Raw genomic sequence first — 17,314 nt, 5'->3', positions numbered from 1 at the left:
CCAGGGGGTGCTGCAGGGCAGGGGGCTGGGATCAAGGCTTTTGGCCGAGGAAATGGAAACTTCCTGTCGGGTGTTGGGTTTCAGGCAGACCGACCTAACGGAACGGGGTGGGCAAAGCCTTGGGATTAGTTTTGAAGTATTTCCATTAGAAAATCGGGTCGGTTTGATGAAAATTCCCCTCCACAAGTCCCACCTGGACGGGCACAGGGGGCCAGGCCCTTTTGCCGGCAGGGACCAAGTCAGGTCCACGTGCAGTCACGCCCACAGCCCCCGTCGTCAGCCACAAACAACTCTGGGGAGACGTGGAGCCAGTGACACCCCCTCTTTGCACCTTAGTTGTGCCATCTGCAAACCGGGGGAGCTGATGCAGCTACCTGCTCTGTAGTTGTGATTGTGGCTAAACTGCCCCCGTTCCAGCAAACACAGGTCCCAGCGCGGGCTCTCACTGAGGCTGTTTCACCTCTTCCCCCCCCCGCCCCCCCCCCGCCCCGCCGCCGCCCCTGCCCCACTCTGGGGAGCGAGAGCCACATGCGGTACACTGCTACCACTTGTGAAAAGTCACAGGCCACTTGTGAAGGGGGGAGAGGTGGTGGCATCGTAAGGGCCTGATGTCCCTCTGGGGTGCCAGCCACGCCAGGAAGGGGCCTCACCAGCTGCACTTGCCCAGGGTGGTCTCTGTGGTCATTACTGATGGAGCTGGATGCAGGGAGGCCAAGGCGCTGGGGGCGGGGGGCGGGGGACGGGGGCGGGTCTCCAAGGCAGGGGGTTTAGCCCTATTCCTGTCCCCAGGCCCCGCCCTGTTCCTCCTTGGCCATGGTGGGAGGTCCCCCCACCCCCGGCCCCCGTACACGCAGCCCTAGGAGTCTGGCATTGGGATCCTTCCACACGTCTCCGAGTTATATTATGGTAACAAATCAGTCAAAATTCCATTTTACAGTTAAATAGGACAGAAGACAGACAGTTTACTGTACAAGCAAGTTGTGCACTGAAAACAAACACATCAAGCAAATTATAGTGCAAAGCAGTTTCCACCCCTCCCCACCCTCTTCCCGGCTCCGGGACGGATTTACTGAAGATAGGTGTGTGGCAGAGGTATTAACACCTCGACGTGACAATATGTCACAAAGGATCTGTACCCGCCACCAACAGGCTTACAGTAACGTGGTATCACAACCCCTCCGTTTCCTTGTGCTTTCTCAATCAGTGTGTTTGCCTAATACAACTTTAAAGCAGCCTCGTAAACAAGGACCCATTTTTAGCAGCCCCTGCTCTCTGTACCCACTATGGGCCTTGGAGTCGGACTCGGCATGGCTATCATCACTTTTAGTCAGGGGGCGGGAGGGGGGATCAATTTATTTCCTGTCTCTGCCCCTACCAGGGCTTGGCTATCAGGAAGGGCTAGTAATCCAGAGTGGGGCTACAAAGTGCTGGGCGCTGGGAACCCATGGGTGCCTCCCCCCGCGGGCCTGGGGGCCGGTCTGTAACCACAGAGGACAGGAGCGAGCAAGGTCCAAGGGTGATGGGTCTGTAGCTGCTTCCTGAGAAGGGGTGGAGAGCCCCCCTGGGTGTAGGGAGTCAGCAGGACACCCCCCGCAGCCATCGCCAAGAGATGGGAGACTGCTTTTTCCAGTGAGGACAGGACAAAAGAAACTGCAGCAGGGGAGGTCTGAGTAAGGTTACCAGAAGGACTTCCTAACTTGCCGGAGTGTGTATCCGGTGTGCATCATCTGGCTGCTGTTACAGGTCGGGGGCGGTACGGCAGGCCGAGAGCAATTACAGAGACGACAGCTAAGGAGGGGAGATTGTCACATCCACAGAGGATGTGGCTGAAACTGACGAGAAACCACACGCTGTCTAGCCCTTAAGGGTTTTCTTGTCCTTTTCCATTTACGCCTTTTTAGAATTAAACTCAGACATGAGACTCTATGCAGCCTGAACCCCGAGGCTTCCCCATTTGCAAGCTAAAGGGGCGATACTTCACCTCTGAGCCCAGGGGGTGCTGAGCTGAGGCTGCTGGGCCCTTTATGGCTCTTCTGTTCCGCCATCACGCGGCCACGGCTCTCCACCCCTACAAATGTCTACGAGCCACGGATGTGAATTCCAGCATCACCTGGGTTTCCCTCTGGTCCCCACCAACGTGGGCCTTTGGTGGAAGTCGGTGGGACGCTTGCTGGAGGAGCATGGCCTCTGGGGGAGGTGTGGAGGGCTTAACAGTTCCACACTCTCAGAAGGCAGAGGGGATGTTGTTCGCTACGACAGGGCTTTACCTGTGACAGACAGTGTGTCTGAAAACATTCGAGGCTTCTTTCTCTAAAATCAGCTTTCGGAACTGGTTTTTGTTCCAGACTGCTTTTGGAGCACAGACTAGTTAAAGATGGAGAGCTGTCAGAGGCTCTGGCCGGGCCTGCCCACAAGGCTGGGGGTTGGGGGCGCACAGCTTGGCTGGACCTACGTGGGACGGGACGCTGAAACCCAGCCCCACGACCTCTCACCCAATGTCTTCTGCTAGGACCTTTCTGGTCCCTGCGCTCTCTCCAAAAATGGCAATTTCGAGACCAGCCTAGAGGGAAGGGGGGAATCCCTGGCCCTTCACCAAGAGAACAGAGGGTGAATGCCTTGGGCTGGTAAAGTGCATGGAGGACCTGCCTGCAGGTGTCTTTCCTGGTTTTAGGGACCTGCTGCCATTGGCTAGTCTACTCTGGGCCTGGGACCCACAGACAGCTGGGGAGGCGGGGGGTGGCTTTGGGCTGCTGGGAACTCTAGGGAAGCAGAGCTGGGTGGGGAGCTGGCTCGGGGGTCTTATCATCTCATCTCTGCCAGCGATTTCCTGGGCCGCTCGGTGGGTCCCTTCCCCATGTATACAATGAGGAGAAACCCTCTGAGGGGTGGGGAGGCCTTCCAATTCTGACTCAGTTTGTATGAACGTGGAGGGAGGGCTGGGGATCTCTGAGGAAGGTGGGGTGGGGCCAAGCCATGCGGGCAAACGTCACCTCTGTCTGGAACAGAGATGGTCTCCGCCCCAGGGGACCTGGGCCCTGTGACAGCACCGGGCGTAGCTGGGGACAGCTAGGTCATTCCGGGGGAGGCGGCAGGAGACTTTCCCCACGTGGGGTGAGATGATGAGGATCTGGGCCGGGGGCAGTGACCTGAGGGAGGTCCCCGCCTGTCTGTACAACGGCGTGGCTGGACTAGATGCTCTCGGAGCCACCTGCCGGCTCTGGAGCCCAGGATTCGCGGACCCCGGGCCCGTGACCGGCCCGGAGCGTTAAGTCTCATTCCCGTCCGGGGCCTCAGAGCTGCGCCGGCCACTTGTCGGGAAGGTTCGTGGGGCCCCTGCCTCCGTCGGGAGCAGTGGGCTCTGACCCCGGGGCGGTCAGTAGGGCCGCCACACGGCCTCGTCCACGCGGCCCGGCGTGCTCAGGGCGGTGGGGGAGTTGCTGTGGCTGCCGTCCGCCTCCACGCTGTCGCTCTGGCCGCCCAGGCTGGGGTTCATGAGGTTGCCGGCGGCGACGGAGGCGCCGCTGGGGCAGGAGGCCAGCATGCGGGTGGGGGAGCGGTCGCCCCCGCTGCCGGCCACCATGGAGAACTGGTAGGAGCCCGAGGACGCGCCGTAGTAGAGGTGGTAGGGGGACGGGTTGGCCTGGAAAGGGCCGCTCTGGTTCTGCGGGGCCCCCGGGTAGGGCGGCGGGAGGTAGGTGTGGTGGAAGCGGCTGGTGGCCGGCACGCTGGCCACGCTGAGGCTGCCCGAGGGTGTGGCGCTGTAGGGGAAGGCGGCCGACATGGCCCCCGGGTAATGCATCCTGGGGTCAGGGAAGCGGCTCTCGGTGAAGGTCTGCAGCGCCGGGAAGGAGCGGTCGAACTGGCGGGGGTCGGAGAAAGGGTTCAGGTCCGAGGTGCCTGGGGGACAGCAAGGGGGACAGTCAGTCGCAGCCTGACACCACCCCAGAGGCTTGCGGCGCACGGGCCCTTCGCGGAGCCCCTGCTTCTAGATCTGCCCCCGCTCTCACTGCCCTGGGCTGCTCGTGGGCCGGCCCCGGCAGGGAGGCGGGCGCGAGCAGGTGCCCGGGCCACAGGCGGCCCCGGGGGCCTCCCTGGGCTGGCGGAGAGCGGGGAGGGCTTTTCTTTCTCCTCACGGAGTTCTCTTCGCAGCCCGGCTGCAGAGGCCTGCCGAGGGGGTGAAGGTGGCCCCCACCTGGGGAAGCGGCTTCCGCCTTCCTCCCTCCCTGTCAATAGCTGGTAAGACCGTGGGTGTGCAGACAGTCTCCAATGACGCTCTGAGCTTGGGAGCTGGGGCTTGCTTTTACAGATAAGGAAACTGAGGCAGAGAGAGAGAGAGAGAGAGAGAGAGATTGATTTTCCTGACGTGGCGCAGAAAGGACTAGAACTCATCGCGAGGCCGCTGCTTCCCGCTCTCTGCTGCCGGGTGTGCCAACCTCTCCTGCCCAGGTGGGGCTGGTTAGCTTACCCGAGCTCCCACCGGTGTGTGTGGGGGGGGGGGAGGGGCGGGGCTGGGTCCCCAGCAGCTGTCTGTCCCCCACCCTCACGTCCCTCACCCCGGGCCTGTGTCTGCGGGGCTGTCCTGTAGGCCGGAGCGGACTGAAGGCCAGACAATGATGAGATGCCACCCTCCCTGCCTCAGCAGCAAAGCGAGATGGCAGCCAGAGGGGCTTAGCGGCCTGGACCCTGCCTTAACCTGGAGAGACCCAGCCCAGGCACTGCGCTAGCTCCCTCGAGGATGGCTCCCCGCTAGACTCCGAGACAAGGGCATCTCAGCCTCTGCCCCCTACTCTTAGAGTCACAGACCCGCCAAACCTCAGCATTCAAAGGGGCTTCAGGACTGAGTCTAATCCCTTCAGTCGGAAAACTCAGGCTCAGAGAGGGTGAGGCACTTGCCCAAGGGTCACACAGCACATTAGACCTGGCACAGAATCCTAGAGTTCGGGTTCTGAGCCCTGACAGGTGTCTGATAGGCAGGCAGCTGTCCCATCTCTGAGGCAGCACAGCACCTGTCCTGGGTCAGACACTTAGTAGCTGTGTGTCCTTGGGCAGGACACTTAACCTCCCTGTGCATCAGTCTTCCTACATGAAAAATAGAGACAATAATAGCTCCTGGAGTTAATACATGGAAAGTGCACAGACCGGACGCAGAGCAGAGGCCCGAGGAGGGTTGCTGCAGTAGCTGTGACCCTCTGTGGCTCTGAGCACCCAGGAGAACTGGCCACTCCAGGGGCTGCAGAGATAAGGCCCTCCCCCTGGTCCTTCCTTGTACCCTGGCCGAGGGGGTAACTCTGGACAGCAGCAGAGAGGAGGGTGAGCCCCTGGCAGTGGTCCTGAGGGCAAGTCTGTCTGGTCCCCACCCCTCTATGCCACCCACCAACGAGGACTCAGGAGGAGACCAGTCGCTGTCACCCGGCCAGCTCTAGGTGGCCACTGCCTGCTCTGAGGACGGAGAGCTGCGGGTACCCTCGCGCCTCTTGATTCCCCAGATCTGCCCGACATGCCGTGTCATGTCAGGTGAGGCCCGTAACTTCTCAGGGCTTTGGGGTCTTCCTGACTCCACTGGGGAGAGCTGCCTTAGCAGCGGGCTCTAGTTCTGGTCCTGGCTGTGAATCAGAAGGGAACAGTGCTCCCAGGCTCGAGGTGGGTGGATGTGGGGACAAGGGTCCGGATGACTGCAGCCTTCTGGAACATTCTAACAGGTCCCTTGGCTGGTCAGTGCTGCCTTGAAATGTAAGGGGCCAGAGGTGCCTGGGTCCCCACCCTCGTCCCAGAATGCCAGTGCAGAAGGCCCTGTCGGCAGTGCCTGGCACCCTGAGCAGAGCCAAGTGTGAGGCTGACACCTTGACTCTGAGCCCAGGAAGTGAGTGGTGCCCACCTGATGGGAGCCGCATTCTCCAAACAAAGGAAACCCGAGCAGGGGCCCCAGGATGTGACAGTAGGGCTGCAGCCCAGGACACACAAGGCTGTGCAAGGTGGCCCCGGGTCCGGTGCGTGTGGCCTGTGGAGACCACGTGGCCCTCGGAGTTGCCTGGCCTGCCACTGTCCTCTCCTGCCTCCCTCCCGGAGCGGTGGGGGAAGCGTCTGCCCTCAGCACCCCTGTGGCTGCTGCCCCCCCACCCCACCCCCAGCCCAGTAGCCCCAGGAAACCGGAGCTGGCCAGCTGTGGAGCAGCCAATCCCAACACTGGAAGGAAATGTTTATTTTCTTCTCCAAATTGCCCCAGCTGCTGCATGGTGGCTGAATGAGCCCTTTGAGCTGTGAGAAGCCCCCACTGTGGGCCCACAGCTGAGGGGGCCGGGGGCTGGGGTATGGAGGGCTGGGGGCCTCGGCACTGCTTGCTAGTGACCAAAGCCAGGGGGGTCAAAGGGCACAAGGGGCATCAAGAGAAGCGGTTGGCGGGGGGGGGGGGGTTCCTGAAAAGGATCCCAGGATAGATTCTGAAGGCAGAGGCTCATCCCACCAGAGGGGGAACACCAATGAAGGGGCCCCAAATCTAGCCCTGCTGACACCCCTCTGCAGCCGGTACTTTCTTCCTCCCACATTACAGATGAGAATACCGAGGTTCAGAGAGGTGAAGGACTTTGCCTAAGATCACGACCGAAGCCTGGCACAGCCCGATTCCTAGCCAGGTCCACCTGACTGCAAAGTTCATGCTCCTTTCCTGGTCCCGGTCATCAAGGGCCCTTCCTTCCACTCCAGAGAGGACAAGCCCATGGATGGGGAGAGCTGGCTGGGGCAGACGGCCACAAAAGGCTGCTGTGGATGATTAGGGAGGGGCTGGGGGCCCTGCTTCAGGATGCAGTAGAAGGGGAAGGACCGGCTCAGCCCTGCCCCCAGAGCGCAGGTAGGGGTTCTGGCCTGGCCCTCAGGCTCCTGTAGCCACATCCACACAACTGTGGCAGCACGGAGGGAGGCTTTCCTTCCACAGGAGCTGCTGGACAGGAAGCCACTGTTTACTCTCACCTTCTAGATTCCGGGGCTCCCTGGGCCCCAGCTCTGCCTGTAGCAGGGAAAGGCCTAGAGTGTTAGGCTACTGTACCTTGACAAGTGCTGGCCTGTGGGAAATGGAAGCGTGCACAGCTTTGGGCAGGGGTGGGCCATGAGCCCAGAGAGCAGAGTACCTCCCACTGGTTCTTGAGGTCAGACCCTTGTGCGGCAGCCCCCTGGGCTCAAGAACTACTAAGTGTCTCAAACTCACCAGCCCATGGGTCTTTCCCCACCCTGGGGGCTCAGTAGGGCCAAGAGTGGAAGTTTCCCACACCAGAATAGAAGGCACCATCTCTTCACCCCGAGGGACTATCATAAGTCCCCCTGCCACTGCATCATGCCTGGCGGCAAGGTCTCTCTTAGTGGAGAGCCCCAGGAAGCCCTCATATCAGCCTAGAGCATGGAGAAGGCAGTCAGTTTGTGCCCCTACCCAGGCTCTTCCTGCTTGGGGCCCCCTTGTCTGTGCCCTCAGAAGTGCAGGAAGCTCCTGGGGGTAGGTGCAGTGGGGCCCTTGGACCTGGTCAAAGGTCCAAAGTTTTGGGCTCTGTGACCCAAGAGTGGCCCTTAATCTCTTAAGCCTCAACTCGCTCATCTGCCAGATGGGTTCTAAGCAGGCCGAGAAAGAACAGTCACCCACATCAAGCAGCAGCAGCTGGCCCTCCCGCCTCTGTCCAGCACTGCTGACCAGGGCTCTCGGCCTCTGCCTGGCCAGGGGCCAGCCTCGCACGGTCCTCTGTGCCCCGACCCGCTTGCTCAGTGGGCCCGGGGTGCAGAGTAAATACTCACCACCCAGCCACTTAGTGGGCACCTGCCATGTGCCAGGCATCCTGTCTGCTCTGCAAGGCCCCATCGTGCCTGCTGTGTCCACCCAGGCAATGGGGACAGAGACACGGTCTGGGGCTTGGGCCTAGATGCCTCCCTCCTCTTCTGTTTGGAGGAACTCCCTGGGGCGGGAGGGGGTTGGGGGAAGGGAGGGCTTTCCCCATGGGGTGCTGTGTGTTTCCGGGGCTGCCACATCACTTTGCTGTTTACGAAGGTTGTCTGAGTGCAGCCCTGGCATTTGAACATCTGACGCCCCGGGGCTGAGGCAGCCACCACTGCCCCTCTTTCAGACGACACAGCAGAGGCTCCGGCGGGGGCCACCGGGACTGGTCTGTCAGAGGCTCCTTAGACAAGTCGTGCCCCAATTTTAATGCCCATCTCCCTCAAGAGACAGGGAGTTCCTGGAGGGCAGGGACCGTGTCTATTCATGCTGACCCCCCAGGCACGGCACATGACCCGTGGTGGGTGTCAGTAAGCGTCTGCTGAATGAAAGAAGCATCTGCTGAATGAACGAAGGGCCCAGCCCAGGTCGGGGCACATCCCTAGGAAACACCTGTAGGAGCAAATGAGCACCAGCGACCTCCTCCAAAAAACAAGGCGGTGCAGCGAATGACCTTCAAATGAGCTTTCGGTCCGGAGGCGCAGGACCACGCCCCGGCCCCCCGTCCGCCTCCCCACTGCCCTCCCCGCCCGTGCCGCACCTTGGATGGGGGTCTGGGCCTGGCTGCTGAAGTGGCTGGCGGTGCTGATGGAACCGCGGGGACTGGGCGCGCTGGGCGTCACGCGCATGCGCAGTCGTTCCAGGTCCCCGAAGCGATCGGGGAACGCCTTGGTCTGGTCCTCCAGCTTCTGCCGGTGCCCTGCAAAGCATTGGTTGGGGGGGGGGGGGGGGAGGAAGCCCGTCAGCAGCTGGTTCCTGAGAATCTCAGGGGGACGGAAATGCCTCACTCTGCTTGGGGGGGGAGGGGTGTGCGGTTCTCCCTGACACCTCTGCGGGGACAATCCTCAGCTTACTACCAACCTCTTTTCTGAGGTTCCCCAGAGACCTCGTGCACAGAGAACGGTCATTATGGGCTGCCCTGGGGCTGCCGTGATGGCCCGCCTCACCCCTACCTGCTGGAGCAGGCGTATGTGCTCTTCTACCTGGCCCGCCTCACCCCTACCTGCTGGAGTAGGCATACGTGTTCTTCCACTTGAACCTCAACAGCCCACTGTGCAGCACAAGCGTAAACTGAAGCAGCAGCCGTGTGAAATGGCTCAGGTGGGCTCCCGTGGGCATGAGGGAGAGAGCCCCCGGGGCCGGGGGTGCTGCCACCCTTTACCTCCCCACCCCCCTGCAAGAATAATTGGCCATGGCCTGGGACAGCTGGCTGCTAGCCCTCAGCCATCCCGAGACCCCCCAGCACAGCCCTTGTCCTCGCCGGGCCCCAGACAAAAGGGAAAATTCACCGGGGCGTGTGGAGGAGGCATGGGGAGGGCCCGAACTCCCACCTCTGAATGGGAGCTGGGGACAGGGGACCGGGGCACCTGGCTTGGGGCATTACACGCGGAGAGACTGCTAGCATCTGCCACCACTTCTCTGCCACAGCCCACCCGGGGAAGGGCCCCAGCCTCGTCTCCTAGGCCCCGGAGGTGCAGGCAGGGCTGGGGTGGCCATGCGCCTGCCTCTGTGCAGCTGGCTGAGGGCTCCCCGCATGGCTTCTTGAATGACATCAGGCTTGCGGGGACCACCCCTCCCCTGCCACACCACATTTTCAACTATTCATTTTCCATTTCATAAGCAACAACACATGAATCTCTACAAAAACAAACACACTGCAGAATTACAGATAAGACTAATGACTCCTTCGACCCACCCTGAACCCCTCCCCAGAAATCTCCATGTGATCAGTTTGGGGGGGTCTTTCTTTCCAGCCTCTTTTTGGTTTCACATGCATGGAAAACACAGAGCAAGTTTCTCCCAAGAACCTCTGGAGTGGTCTCAGGCTGGTTTATCATTCTGTAACTCGCTCTTCCAGCCAGGTGGACCACCTGTCTCCTGACCTGGAAAATGGGGGGAGTAACCCAGCCCCACAGAAACAACAGAGCTCCTGCTGAGCCTCAGGGGGCCTCCTTGGGGCTCGGTGGGGGCTCAGCAAGTACGAGGAGGGCTGATCACTATGGCAGCAGATGTCCCTTGTTCCTGCTGGTCACAGCCCCTGGTGGCTGCCACTCGCTCAGCCAGTCCTCTAGGATGCTTAGGTCGTTTTGAAATTTTCTCCACTCTCCTTCACATGCAATGTCCCTGTCACGGCCCAGAAACATCCCTATTCACACCTCTTTGTGTCTGGGGATCTCTCCAGCGCACAGACACTGGCATGGGCTGATCAGTCAGACACTAGCCGTGAGCCTGACACCCGAGGCTGGCCTATTCCACTCCAATCAACCCTGAGGGAGGAGGCCAGGCCAGGCAGGGAGGCTAGGTTCTCTTTTTTACCAAGAGAATTGCAGCTCAGAGAGGCGAAGAGGCTTGTCTGCAGTCACACAGTGAGGAAGAGGGAACGATGTTTTGGATCTGGGACGCCTTGGAGAAGAAGCATGGGGAGGGGCTGAGGGAAAGGGAAGGCTTGCCTGAGTCCTCGGGTCTGCAGGGGCATGCCGAGTTTTCTAGATTGACAAGGAGAGAAGAAGAGGGAAGTAGGTAGGAAGTAAAACAGAACTCCTCACCATCCTTCCTGAGGCCTGGAAAATGGCATCCTGGGGGCCTGAAAAAGCATGAGATGACTGTTGACCTCCCTTGGGAATGAGGGAACAGAGTTGGAGGCCTCAGAACAGGTTTGACTTCTGATTTTCAAAATGGGGATGCAATGGATTCTGGCACCAGACGCCCAGGCTCCCTGCACACCCCTGCCTCGCACGGGCATCTGAGGGCTCTTGGGGAAGAACTTGGAGTCCTGGGAGCCACAGTGGGCTCGGCAAGTCACCAAGGAGCCGGGAACCCCCCTTCTCCTCCCAGGAGGCCCCAGGCCTGGAGCCCAAGGGACATTTGTCTGCCGCGGCCTCCCAGGACCTTTGGCAAGGGGGGAAATGTAGGCTGGGTAAGTTTAGCTGGAGCCAGGGCTACGGGCTCTGAGGCCTCTGGGGGCCGGCAGGCCATGAATGAGGCACTCGGGGTGGGTGGGGAGTGAGGCGGACTGGAAGAGGGAGTCCTTTGCAGGAGGGGCAGTTGTCCCCCGGTCCAGCCGACGGGTGCCCTCGTGGGGGTGGACCCAGTGTGGCCAGACCCACCAGTTTGGCAGGAGAACAATAAACTTGCTTTTATGTGAAATCTCCCATGCTTTCTATGCTGGCAATTCACTCCAATACCGAGCAACAAAACAAAACAAAACAAAGAAAAGGAAAGAAACATCCCAAAGCAACTCGTAGGATGTGTCCTGCTCACACTGCCAGTTTACAGCCTCCAAGTTCGAGATTTCAGCGTCTGGTTGGTTGTGTAACCTTAGCCCCTGAGGACTGCTTCATGGCTACCCCTCAGGAGGCGGTCTCGAGGGGGGTGCCGCAGGGCTCGGCCCTGATAAGCCTCGGAAGAAATGTTGTTGCCGTTGCTGCTGCGGCCACTGAAGAACCAGCAGGGTGGTGTGGACAAGCTGGAGGGCAAATGAATTCAGAACGATCTCAACAGGCAGGAAGTCGGCCAGATAGATGTGGAGACTGCAGACTGACCTGACAGCAGCTTGGGTGTGAAGATTCTGGGTGTCTTAGTCGACCACAAGCTTGAAGTGAGCCAACGGGGGCTGCACAAAAACTCGTGCAATACGTCCGGCCTCCTGATGATCGCCATTGTGGAATGAAGCCCCGTTTCTGAGTCACGCTGTGTACCTGGCATTTGCAGCTACTCTTGCGGCCCAGCGGAAGGAGGGCGGGGTTCACAGCCAGCCCGGGTTCGAGGTTGGGCCCAGCCACTTGTGCAGCTTGGTGGCCTCACTCAAGTCACACGCCCTTTCCCCCACCCCAAGCCGCAGTGTCCCCATGGTGGCCACACAAGGTCTATAAATGCCCTCCAGCTACATGGGTTACTTCTATACCCCAGCTCCTGCCAAGGGAGGGTGAGATTATCACCCCCACGTCAGAGATCAGGACACTGAGGCCACGACAGTAAGTGTGGGACAGAAAACAGGGACAGCAGAGCCAGCACTGGCGTGCAGACCCCTGAGACCAAGTCCCTTGACGCTTTCCTTTTTGCTCCCACTGTACAGATGGGGCTACTGAGGCTTCCAGAGGAGATCTCTGCTATGTGGTCGGTTTGGGCTATAAGTCAGGTAATCTGGCCCCGAAGCATATACCCCACCACGCGCTGTGCTGCCGTCACAAAGGGCCCGCCCCCTGGAGTGTGGGAGTTCTCACAGTGCTTTGGGAATTGCTTCCTTGTTGCTGGGGAACAAGGGAGGGGCAGGGGAAGCTGAGGTGGCTCCGCGTGGCCCGGGCGCCGGAGAGTCTCAGAGCCACAGGGCCCCGGCCTTCACACTTGGAGCAGAACGGAACTTCCTGTGCCCGAGGAAAGATGGGCCCACAGAATAGACCTCTTTCATTTGGCCACCCACAGTGGGAGCCGGTGGTGGTGGGGGGGGGGGGGTTGGCCTCGCTCACTCGGTCATCTGGGGCTCAGCCTTTTCACACCGTGCCTCAGTTTCCCCTCTGCACAGCTCGCTCACTGGGGCCCCTCTACCGGTGGGAGCCACCGGCCATACTCGGGCCTCCAGAAGAAAAGGAGGCAGGGTTGCTTGCTCCATGGGCCACCCACCCCCCACGCCCCCACCCCACCTCTCTCCTCTTGCTGCTGCTGTTCTTAGAGTTTCTCAAGTATGCCCTGCCTCTCACACTTCAGAGCCACAGCTCGGGCACAGCCCCCGCCAGGAATGCTTTCCTGTCCTTTGGGGATCACCCCAAGAGCCCCTCCCTGGCAGGAAGACCCCCTGTCCCAGCACCGAGCCTCTGCAGCACCCCGTAGGCTGACAGCAGCAGCTAGCGGTGCCGGAAATAAAAACAGCAGCCCCTGCTTGCTGAACGCTGCCTCCACTCTGGCGTCTAAGGTGTTGACATGCGTTGCTTGTTTCGCCCTGCATCTCCTCACTGTCCCTACTTCACAGGTGAGAAAACTGAGGCTCGGTGAGGGTCAGTGACATGTCTGAGGTCACACAGATGGCTTGAGGCCACCTTCTCTCCCTGGAGTCCATCCTGAAAGCAAGGAGCCTGGGTTTTGACAATCACGGGCTCTAGATAACGGGTGTTAGGGCCGAGCCCAGGCCCAGGGCCCAGGGCAACTCTCTGCGGGCCCAGGAGGATGGGCCTGGGAAAAAGAGGAGAGGGTCTCAGTGGACTCCACCAGGAGCCCCGCCCTGCTCTGCAGCTCAGTGCTGAGCGTCCAGCTCTCTAACCACGCTTTGCTCTGACCCGCCAAGTCTCTCTCCTCCTCTGGGCCTTAACCGCCGCAACGGTCAAGTGGTTTTCATACTATCTAACCCCCAAGGTGAGGATAAGCTGCAGGACAGACCCTAAGTGTTTAAAAGTAAAACACTTTGCAGGGAGGATGGGGGCCACCTGGGTAGGGCCCCACCTTGGCCCACCACACCTGTCAGCCTCCAGTAGCTGAGCTCAAGTCACTGCCGGTCCCTGCAGCATGCCTCGATTAGTGCTGTGACCCTCATCTATAGGAGAGCAAGGTCCCAGTGGCCCAGGCCTGTATGAGGCAGTTCTCACCCACTGGGGATCTTGGGCAGGTCACCTTCTCCCTCTGGGCCTCAGCTGTCTCATCTGTAAAATGGAGATCACATTGGAACTCCGAAGGGTGTGGACAGGCTGCAGGAATTAAACAGGTGGTCCGGCCTAGACCCTCAAGGAAGGCGTTCTGGGCGCCATAGTTCTTCCTTAACGTGTCTATACGGTAGGCATGCCCAGCCTCACAGGTGTAGAGAAGGGGGAAAGGAATACTGCGGCCCAGCCATGCTGAGTGATTCACCCAGGGTCACACGGTGCTGGAGGAAGAGAACGATGGCTGGATTCTGGGCTGGGGGCTCCCTTCCCACCAGTCCCTAGGCATCCTTCATCACCACCAGCTGGGCCGGCACGGGGTCCCTGCACCTGCCAAGTACCTGGTGCTTCTTGGGGACCGTCAGGGCCATCCCCCTGCCTTCGTGCTGCCCCAACACAAGTCCCCGTGATGAGAGTGGCAACCACTTTTGCAGGCACCTACGAGGGGCCAAGCACCGTGCTAGGTGAGCCATGCATATCGTTTACAAGGGCCATAACCCTCTGAGGGGCTGCTACCATCACCCCCATTTTACAGGTGGGAAAGTGGAGGTGCGAGGTCAAGGTCAAACCTGGACCGGTCAGCACGTTGCACGAAGCTTGGCGGCTGAGGTCTTGGCTTCCCAAGCGCTCCGAGAGAGGAGAGCTGGGCTGACTGGCGGTGAGGTCTGACTGGCAAGCGACCAGCTCGGCGCTCGGCCTCAGCTGGGTGGGAGAGGGACGGGGAGGCAGGGGACAGGGGACAGGGAGAAGCAGAGCCGGGCACAGGAAGAGCGGCGGCTGCCGGGAACAATGTGGGCCCCAATTACGGGGCCCTTCACCCATCCAAAGCCACTCAGCTGCCTCCTCGGCTGCCTGGCCCGGCTCTGGTGCGGTCACAGCCCAGACACAGCAGCCACTGTCCGCCCAGCTGCGGGGTGGGGCCCCCGGGCCCCAGGCCCGCTCTGTGGCCTGTCAGGAGATTTACACCCGACTCTTAACAACCGCGGGGAATCGCAGGCGGGTGCTGGGCCCCGGGTGGTCTGCCTTGAATCGGCCCCCTGTGAGCAGATGAAAGCCGGTCGGTGGCTGGGCTGGGAAACCGGCTGGCGGGGGGCCAGCGGGCAGGGAGGCAAGCGGCTCCCTCCCAGGGCCGCAACTGGGGCTTCCAGCGGCCTGGGGTTGATTAGGGGAGCCCGGGAGGTCTGAGGTTAACCCCTTCCCTCCTGCTGGGTGCACTCCCCTGGGGACCTAGGGGGCCCTGGGAGTACGGGCCTCTCCTCAGAGGAGTTGCCTCTCCTCAGCCCAGGCCTCCCCCTACCTCCCCACACCTGGAGCGGAGACCGAAATTGTGGCAACTCTAGGACCCTGGAAGGCCCCGCTATGGGCTTAGGGTCACGCTTCCTCCTCGTGCCGTCCGGAGCCTGTTTGCTTACTTCCTTCGGGCCTCTCTGGTCAAATGTCACCTCCTCAAGAGGCTTCCCCGGTATCCCATCGCTGTGCGCTCTACCCCTCCCCCCAGCTTTGTTTTTCCCCATAAGACTTCTCACAACCTGAGATTAAGTCGACTAATCATTTAGGTACTTCATTTATTCAACACATATTTACGGAGCACCTACTAAGCGCTCATGTCTGTATTCCAGGGTCTATGCCCGCACGTGGCAAAGCAGAGGAAAGAACTTCTGCCCCACGGAGCGTATGTAATAGTGAGCGGAGATGGGAAATAAATGACATAAATGAGTGAACTCTATTGCATCTTGGAAGGTGATCAGGGTTCTAGGTAAAAATCAAAGCTGGTAAGGGGTGGGTGCGTGTGCGTGATGTGAAACAGCGTGACGGTGGTGGGGGTCTCACTGAGAAGTTTGAGTAAAGCCTTCACTCAGGGTGGGAAAGTACAAGCCGCGCATCTGGGGGTGTCTGTTTCAGAGAGAGAGAACAGCAGTGCAAAGGCCCTGAGGCAGGAATGCGGCTGCCCAGTTTGAAGACCAGCCAGGAGGCCAGGGTGGCCAGAGTGGGGTGAGCAAGGAGGATGTCAGAGAGGAAGTCAGGGGGTAACAAGCACAGATCACGTGGGGTGCTGTGGCCACAGGGACAATAGAACTATTTATATCATCTTTCCCCACCTCTAATGTAGAAGACCCAAGTGGGACAGAGCCTGTCTATTGGGCTCACTGTGGCATTCCCAGTTTCTAGAACAGCGCCAGACACATGAAAGGTGCCCAGGAAAATATCTGTTGAAATCATTCCATGTACATTTTTGGGAAGAAAGGGCCCACAGGCAAGATGCTCGAACTGTCCCCCTTTGCCTCCGGCCGGATTAAAAACTTGGGTCCTACCCCTTCAGGTGCCAGCACCTGCTAAACCCGGAAGATGGGGTGAGTGGTTCCATGCCAGAATCGCCAGGCACCGGACTGCCTCCTGCCTGAATCCTGGACCCTGCTCAGCCACCTGCTTTTTAACCAGCCCCCGGTGACTATGAGGGACACCGGCATTGAGAACCTCAGAAACCAAGGCCACACAGGCAGGAAGCCACCAAGCTAGCCTTCAAACCCAGCCAGCCACCTGGCTGCATATCGGGCATGCTCTGCAGGGCACCAGAGGGGAACGACCCAGCCACAGAACCCACAGCTGGGCCTCAGGGATCTGCAGACTCCCACTCCTTGGCTCCCAGGACCAGCCCCTACTCCCACCCCCACCCCACACAAGGCTCAGCCCTCACATGGGGCTGGGAGTCACAAAGCAGGAGAAAAGCCCAGAAAGGAAATCCTGTGATAATCCGTGAGGGTTTGGGTACTTCCTGCGGGCTGTGCAGCTGCAAGCTCCTTTCACGCTCAGGACAACTCCCCAGAGCAGACGCTACTATCCTCCCCATTTTACAGATGAGGCACAGTGAGGCAGGAAGGCCCTTCCAAGTGGCCCTCACTTCCCTGAGCCCCAGACTGGAGCCCATGGGGTGCACTGAAACTCACCCTTGGGCAAGTGGCTCTGCCTCCTGGCCTGTCTCCTCCCGGGTGGTTGCAGACCTGTTAATGGGGACCTGGCACACGAGGAGTGCTTGGTGACCAGCAGCACTGATCCGGTCTCTCACCTCTTACAGGTGGGGAAACGGAGGCCCGGAAAGGAGGAGGATTTGTCCAAGGTCACAGACAAGGCCAGGGTGGGGTTGGCAGCCAGGGTGCGGGTGAGACCTGACCTGAAGGCCTGGGTGGGCGGGGGCACAGGCAAGCGGGCCCTCAGGACGGGAGACCTGGAGAACTGCCTCCTCCCACAGCTGCTCTTTTCTATAAATAAGCTTCTGCTAAGATTTTGTTTGAACAAGTCTCTTTAATGAGACTTAAAGGCCTAGAGAGGGGTGTCATTTGCCTCGGGTCACACAGCCAGCCTGGCCTCGGACTCCGGCCCATCTCCCGGGCTGGCTTCTCTTTCCTTCCTCTTGCTGTCTCCCCTCCCTCCGGCCTCAGCTGCCTTGTCCTGTGCAGTCCCCTGCCGCCCCCCGCCTCCCACCGCCTTCCCCTATCAGCTCACCCCCAGAAGGGCTGTCTCAGGCCTGGGGACCCCAGGAGAGAAGAGCCGGCAGGGGATTTGAACTGGGGGCTCCCAAAGGCAGGGCCACACCCCTGCCCTTATCCAGGGCCCTCAAGGCGGGGTGGAGGGGGTGGGGTGGGCAGCTCTGGGCTGAGAACGGCGGGACATGGGGGGTTTTGAGGGATCCCAGGCATTGCTGGGCCCCTGGGAACCTTCC

General features: G+C 60.3%; 1 protein-coding gene across 2 annotated transcripts in view; it reads right to left on the bottom strand.

The window, feature by feature from the left end:
* Nucleotides 1–870: 870 nt before the first annotated feature.
* Nucleotides 871–17,314, bottom strand: part of RUNX3 (RUNX family transcription factor 3) — a 59,580-nt gene continuing 43,136 nt past the window's right edge. For both annotated transcript variants that reach the window (XM_058718604.1, XM_058718605.1), the window contains exons 6-7: nucleotides 8,511–8,669; nucleotides 871–3,897 (exon numbers count right to left, since the gene is read on the bottom strand). In XM_058718604.1, coding sequence (XP_058574587.1) covers nucleotides 3,374–3,897; nucleotides 8,511–8,669 — 683 coding nt within the window. In that variant the 3' untranslated portion in view covers nucleotides 871–3,373. The remainder of the gene's footprint in view (nucleotides 3,898–8,510; nucleotides 8,670–17,314) is intronic.

This window comes from Neofelis nebulosa, chromosome 2, assembly GCF_028018385.1.
Source record: "Neofelis nebulosa isolate mNeoNeb1 chromosome 2, mNeoNeb1.pri, whole genome shotgun sequence".
NCBI classification, from domain to species: Eukaryota; Metazoa; Chordata; class Mammalia; order Carnivora; family Felidae; genus Neofelis; species Neofelis nebulosa.
Note: the sequence above shows the minus strand (reverse complement) of the source record. Positions and strands in the feature narration are given on the sequence as shown.